A 5,526-nucleotide genomic window follows, 5' to 3' on the forward strand; every position below is an offset into this window, starting at 1 on the left:
CCGCCGCGCTCGCGCGGCGCGGCAGGGGCGGCGCCGCTGCGATACAGGCAGCGGCGGGCGGGGTGCGTGCAGTGCGCAAGGCAGGGCTTCTGGAGCAAGCACTGGTTTTGTGCCGGCCACCTTGTGGCGTCAGAGCTGGGACTTGCGTGCTGCTTGTCCACCCGAGCTGCCACAGCGGGCAGCCAATCCTCTATCATTTGAGCAGACTGAAACACTTCCTCACTAAAGCTTCCGTTGCAGGCAACATGCTTCGGATTGGCACAGCAGACGAAGTAAACCCCCTATCCAATACACCCCACCAGCCCCTCCCTCGCGCTCACCTTCATCTGCGGGCCTCTGCTCCTCAAAGTAGTGGCGCAGCTGGCTGGTCCAGCTGAAGCAGCCCGGCTGGCCGGCGACGCCCTCCTCTGCCGCGAGCGCCGCCGCGACGTCGCGCGCGTGGACGTCCATCACCACGAGGGCGCTCAGGGTGGCCCTGGGGCGACGGGGGTTTGATGCGAGACGCGGCAGAAGGGTAGGCGCAACTCATCACACGCACACCTTGCTGTTGCAACCGCCCAGCCCAGACCGAGCTTACCCAGGTTGCATGCTGTCACAAAAAGAGCAAATTGTGCACCCCTGTCACAACAGCAAACCGCAAACCCAGCGCATCCACACACAAGAAAAAGCTAGCTGCGAATCGGCAAATTTTGCTCCAGTGAACTTATCGGCCGACCGTCACCTGTTGAGGGGCGACAGCTCCCCCCGCACCAGCCCCACCACATCGTTCAGCTGAGACCCGCAGCGCGCGGCGCAGCCCGCCAGGGCGGACGGGTCGGACGCGCCCGCGCTGATGGCTGCGGAGACATCCTGCGGGCCAAAGTGGTTTTGGAGCGCAGGCAGGGCACGATCCCTTCGAGGTCGACGCCACATGCCGGGCTTGCTCTGACAGGCCGGGGCTGCAGCCTGCAGTGGCAGCTAGGACACACCAGGCTGCAAGCAGGGAGAGTAAGGTGGACTGTTGCGTTGGCCCAAGGGCCGCACCTGGGTCCAGAAAATAGCGGTGACGGCCAGAACCACCTGCCCCGGCCACTTCAGCACCCACTCTCCCCTGCGCTCCGGCGCGTATGCCGCGACGCCCTGCGTCACCACCTGGCGCATTGACTCCACCATGCCGGATTCAACCTGGGACGATGGTACAGTTTGGTTCCGTGGCAGGCGTTGACCACGGTTTGACCGGCTGGCTTTCCGCAGGTACCGAATGAGCTTGGTAGGGAGTGCTTGATGCAGAGGGGATTTGCATTGTGTGGAGCAAGAGTACGAGATGTTTCAAAAATTCAAGGAACACACGCATAAACAGCTGGATCCCACCTGCACGAGCCACTTCTCCACTGCGCCGTTTGCGGAGGCGGGCCGGATGCGCGTCGCCAGTGGCACGAGCTCGCCCTCAATGGAGACCATACCGCTGATGTCGCCGTTCGCCTCAAACCTGTTGCAGCGCGTTGTGCGTGCTGATAAGGTGGTAAAACCACTAAACCTCACTTGGACCCCATAAACCTGGCAGGCACGGCGCAAGCAGTCTGCTAACGCAGCGGGAGGGGAGGCACGCGCCAATCAACCAAGCCCCACTGCGCAATCACCTGAGGCGATCCACGCCCTCGAAGCACTTTTTGAGGTGCGGCTGCACCCTGGTGGGGTCCTTCGTTTCTGATAGAATCTCGAGCATCTCGTCATTGGACAGGAAGAAGAACCGCGGGAAGGCCAGGCGTTTGACCTCCAAGTATGCAGCCAGGCCCTGAGATAGGTGATGGCACGGAAGACCGCGGCGTTGGCCCCAAAGAAACCAGCGGCTTTTGCTTGGGGGGCTGGGAGGGGATGTTGTGGCAGGCTCAGCAACCAACACCAGACGCTGCAAGGCCCAGGAGTGCTGCGAGTCCTGCGCTGCCACTGCATGCTCGAGCTCTGCGGGCCATGCGATGTTTAAATTCACGGCAGCGCACTCGCCTTTTGGATCTGCTCCAGCAGAGCGTTGGCCTCCTCCAGCGCCGCCAGGCGCTCCGCGTCGGCCGCCAGGCCCAGCACGCCCGGGCTGCCGTGAGCGGCATCCATCAGGCCGCGCCATGTCGCGTCCACCTGCAGCGGCGCCGCGGGCTGGGGCTGAGACCAAAGCAAAAATCAAGTCAAAAGCGACCATCCTCTCCCGGAAATAGGCCATTGATGCCTTCAACGTACGTGCTTACCGGCTGCACAATATCATGCATTAGGCAAGCAGACGGGGTCCGCCAGATGTACAGATGGTTGATGCTACACGGGGCACCGAGCTGGTTGTACATATTGTCACCTGCTGGAACTTGTCCCCTTCCTCAGGCATCTGCGCCAGGATGTCTGGACTGCTGAAAATCGGCTCCAGGTACTGCCAGGTGGACTGGCAGGACAGCCAGTTGTCCAACAGGTCCTGGTTTTGGCGGGAACAGCGTTCAAACAGATTATGATCAGTGACGGTTTGTGACGGGTGCGTACCAGGAGGCATGCCACCTGAGTGCGGCCAAGCAGGCTGCTTCTTGATGTCGCCCAAAACAGCTGTGGTGCGGCGCTGTGGTTTGGTTTCCCTCTTACGACCCCTACCACACACCTGAGTTTGCAGCAGCAGCTTCTCCCAGGCGACAGCCTCGGCCTCCAGCGGCTTCAAGAATGGCGACGAACGCATCGTCTGGGCCTGAGAGACCAGAGGGGGCGGCGGGGATTAGAAGAGATGGTGGCACACACACACTCTCTCTCTCTCTCTCTCTCTCTCTCTCTCTCGTTACCACGCACACGCACATACTTACGCATGCACACGCACAAACATACATACACACACACACACACACACACACACACACACACACACACACCCACACAATCTCTCTCTCACACACACTCACAAACACACGCGTCAACACACACACACACGCACAAACAAACAAACAAACAAACAAACACACTATCACGCACGCATGGGCGCGTCCCCGCACCTTGACTATGTGGTCGTCCAGCAGCGCCTGCACGTCATCCGTGCCGCCGATGACGTAGGTGCCCGTGTCCCTGTAGCCCACCACCCTGAACTCCAGGTCCTGCCAATCAGCCTTCATCTTGGCCAGGGCCTTCTCCAGGCTCAACTCCTTGGAGGCCTGGGCATTCGGGATGGGTGATGATTCAGCAGAGGGGGCGGGCGGTTGGTGGTTGAATTGCTTCCATGCAGGAGGGCAGGTGGCCAGGTGGAGCCCATTGTTGGCGAACGGAGGGCAACGCTTTGGTGTGTGCAGGAAGGGGTGTATGGATTACTTGGGTCGCCTTGACTTAGCTGCAATATCTGCTTTCAATACATTGCCATTATCACGACGACCAGGGGCTCAATAATGCGGTTCGAGCAGTATGAAAAGCAGGGATGTATTTGGGTGAAACACAGGGTAGGCCTGGGTCAGGTGCGCCACATGGGCAGCAGCCAGGCTCCCCCAACTGGGTGAGCTGTCACGCCATACCTGGCTGCCTATGGCCTGCAGCTTCTCCAGGTTGTCCAGCAGGTCAAATTGCAGCAGGTGGCGGATGCTGAAGGGCGCGTAGCCTGGTGGGGTTTGGAGGGTGCGGGGGTGGCGGGATGCGGGTGTAGTCACAGCGCGGGCTTTTTGGGGTGGGGGGCAGGGGTGATGAGGTTGTGTTGGGGTTTTGGGCGAGGCAGCGCAGGCAGGGGGTGGGCACACACCCCGACCCTCTGCTCATTGGCAGTGGGCTGGGCAGCTGGGGTGGAGGGCAACTAGGCAGGTGAGGCGCAGCACAAACGACTCACAGACAGGCTCGCAACCACACAAGCAACCGCCCGTGACGCACGAATGCTTGCTGCTGCTACGTGCATCGCGCTACTGCTTGCAAAACCTTTCCGATCAACCAAGACTGCATACCTGTGCCGTTCTCGTTGCCCTCTATCTCAGCGCCTATCAGGGCAAATATCTCCTCCCAGTGGCGCATCTTCAGGGCAGGGTTGGCCAGCTCCTCAACCTGTTCAGGAGGTTGGTGTGCATTCCACCTCAGCCCCCCAAGCGCGCCGTGGCAAGCAATGGGTTCCGCTGGTGTCCATGCGCCCTGGCAGGACCGTGCTTGCGCGCACAGGCGCACGCAGCTCTATTTCAGCCAGCCCCCTCGCGCGTTCTGAAATGTGACCGCCCCCTCCCCCCCTCCCATGCCGTCCTCTAGGCAGTGCATCAGCGTTCCGTCCCCAGCCCTCCCACGGGACGGCATCTGGAGGCTCTGCAAGCCGAAACGGTGTGATGCTGACGCGGCGCGACGCTGCTGCAGTGTAGCCGTCACCCTGCAAGGGGGTATCACTCTCACCAGGGGCATGATCTCTTTGAAATCGTCCACCACCTCCTTGAGCCGCACGCCCACAGGATCCTGCTCGTTTTGAAAGAATCAGTGAAAACGGCGTCATTCAGCAACGCTTTTGGTGGCTCCATTTTGTCCATTCACGGGCCAGGCCGGCTCTGGCGAGGCCGGGGCGGCGCCTGGCGCGAGATCCTCCTGCTGAGCTGCTTGGCATGAGGTGAGGCCGGCGCGATAAGGCGTCCCGCAGCCTCTGTGGGGCGTGCCGTGACTCACGTCTTTGTGTGCTTTGGATGCCTTGTAGGCCTTCGAGGCGTATTCCTCCACCTCGGCCCTGTCGCATCCCAGGAGGAATGTGGGTTGTACGGCAGTGGCCAGCAATAATCACGTCTGAGTGTGTCAAAGACTGCTGTTCGTGCAAAATGAATGGCGAACACCTGATCTCAGGAACACCGCACACGCTTGCCCGTGCACATGACACATCAAACAACCCCACAACGCGCCGCCCTGCACCCTGGTCTTCCCAGGGCTCTCCGTAGTCACATCGAAAGCACTGGGCAGATTGATTGCAGTGCAGGGGTTGCGTTGATGACAGGTGGGCTGTGATGTGCCACAACGTATGCACCTGATGGCCTCTATCTCCAGCAGCAGTCCGCCGTCGTCATCCAGCACCGCCTCCTCCGTCCATGACGCGCTGGAGGCCATGAAGTCGCGCAGCGACAGCCACAGCTGCATCGTACACACGGCAGGGCATTGATTGCCAGGAGAAGAAGGATAAAGGTGACGCTTTGTTCAGTTGAGGAGGCAAGGTAGGGCTAGACGAAGCGTGGCAACGACAGACGCTTTCAGTGGAAGCGCAACCATCCCTAGGAGGCTGTCAGAGCTGTCTGCCTCCTCATCTGCGAGTAAAACCTGGGATGGGGCCGTGAAAGGTTGCCGGGCTAGAGTATGGAGTCGTGGTCCCCCGCCGCTCTGCCGGGCTAGCAAGTTCTTGGGTCCTGCCCACCTGGTATCGCGTGTTGGCCTCCTTCTCTGCCATCATTAGGGCGCCCCCCTCATCGGGCGGCTGGTCCACCAGAGACAGGTACTGCGCGTGTGTGTGTGCGGGTGACGGGTAAGCGCGTGTACATGTGCGTGCGTGCGTGCGTGTGCGTGCTTGCGTGTGCATGTGTGTGTGTGTGTGTGTGTGTG

General features: G+C 60.8%; 2 protein-coding genes across 2 annotated transcripts in view; both read right to left on the reverse strand.

Moving 5' to 3' along the window:
* The window catches only part of MNEG_4576 (Dynein heavy chain 3, axonemal), a gene marked incomplete at both ends in the record, with an annotated part of 2,634 nt that extends 929 nt beyond the window's left edge, over positions 1 to 1,705 (reverse strand). The window contains 5 exons of the mRNA XM_014046947.1: positions 321 to 475; positions 722 to 849; positions 1,024 to 1,164; positions 1,351 to 1,468; positions 1,620 to 1,705. Of these exons, the coding sequence (XP_013902401.1) occupies positions 321 to 475; positions 722 to 849; positions 1,024 to 1,164; positions 1,351 to 1,468; positions 1,620 to 1,705 (628 nt within the window). The remainder of the gene's footprint in view (positions 1 to 320; positions 476 to 721; positions 850 to 1,023; positions 1,165 to 1,350; positions 1,469 to 1,619) is intronic.
* Positions 1,706 to 1,965: 260 nt separating this feature from the next.
* Positions 1,966 to 5,526, reverse strand: part of MNEG_4577 (Dynein heavy chain 3, axonemal) — a gene marked incomplete at both ends in the record, with an annotated part of 11,477 nt that continues 7,916 nt past the window's right edge. Inside the window, 10 exons of the mRNA XM_014046948.1 lie at positions 1,966 to 2,136; positions 2,321 to 2,434; positions 2,612 to 2,695; positions 2,994 to 3,149; positions 3,501 to 3,583; positions 3,918 to 4,014; positions 4,348 to 4,407; positions 4,612 to 4,669; positions 4,961 to 5,064; positions 5,342 to 5,422. Of these exons, the coding sequence (XP_013902402.1) occupies positions 1,966 to 2,136; positions 2,321 to 2,434; positions 2,612 to 2,695; positions 2,994 to 3,149; positions 3,501 to 3,583; positions 3,918 to 4,014; positions 4,348 to 4,407; positions 4,612 to 4,669; positions 4,961 to 5,064; positions 5,342 to 5,422 (1,008 nt within the window). The remainder of the gene's footprint in view (positions 2,137 to 2,320; positions 2,435 to 2,611; positions 2,696 to 2,993; positions 3,150 to 3,500; positions 3,584 to 3,917; positions 4,015 to 4,347; positions 4,408 to 4,611; positions 4,670 to 4,960; positions 5,065 to 5,341; positions 5,423 to 5,526) is intronic.

The sequence above is a fragment of the Monoraphidium neglectum genome (assembly GCF_000611645.1).
Source record: "Monoraphidium neglectum strain SAG 48.87 unplaced genomic scaffold scaffold00642, whole genome shotgun sequence".
Lineage (NCBI taxonomy): Eukaryota > Viridiplantae > Chlorophyta > Chlorophyceae > Sphaeropleales > Selenastraceae > Monoraphidium > Monoraphidium neglectum.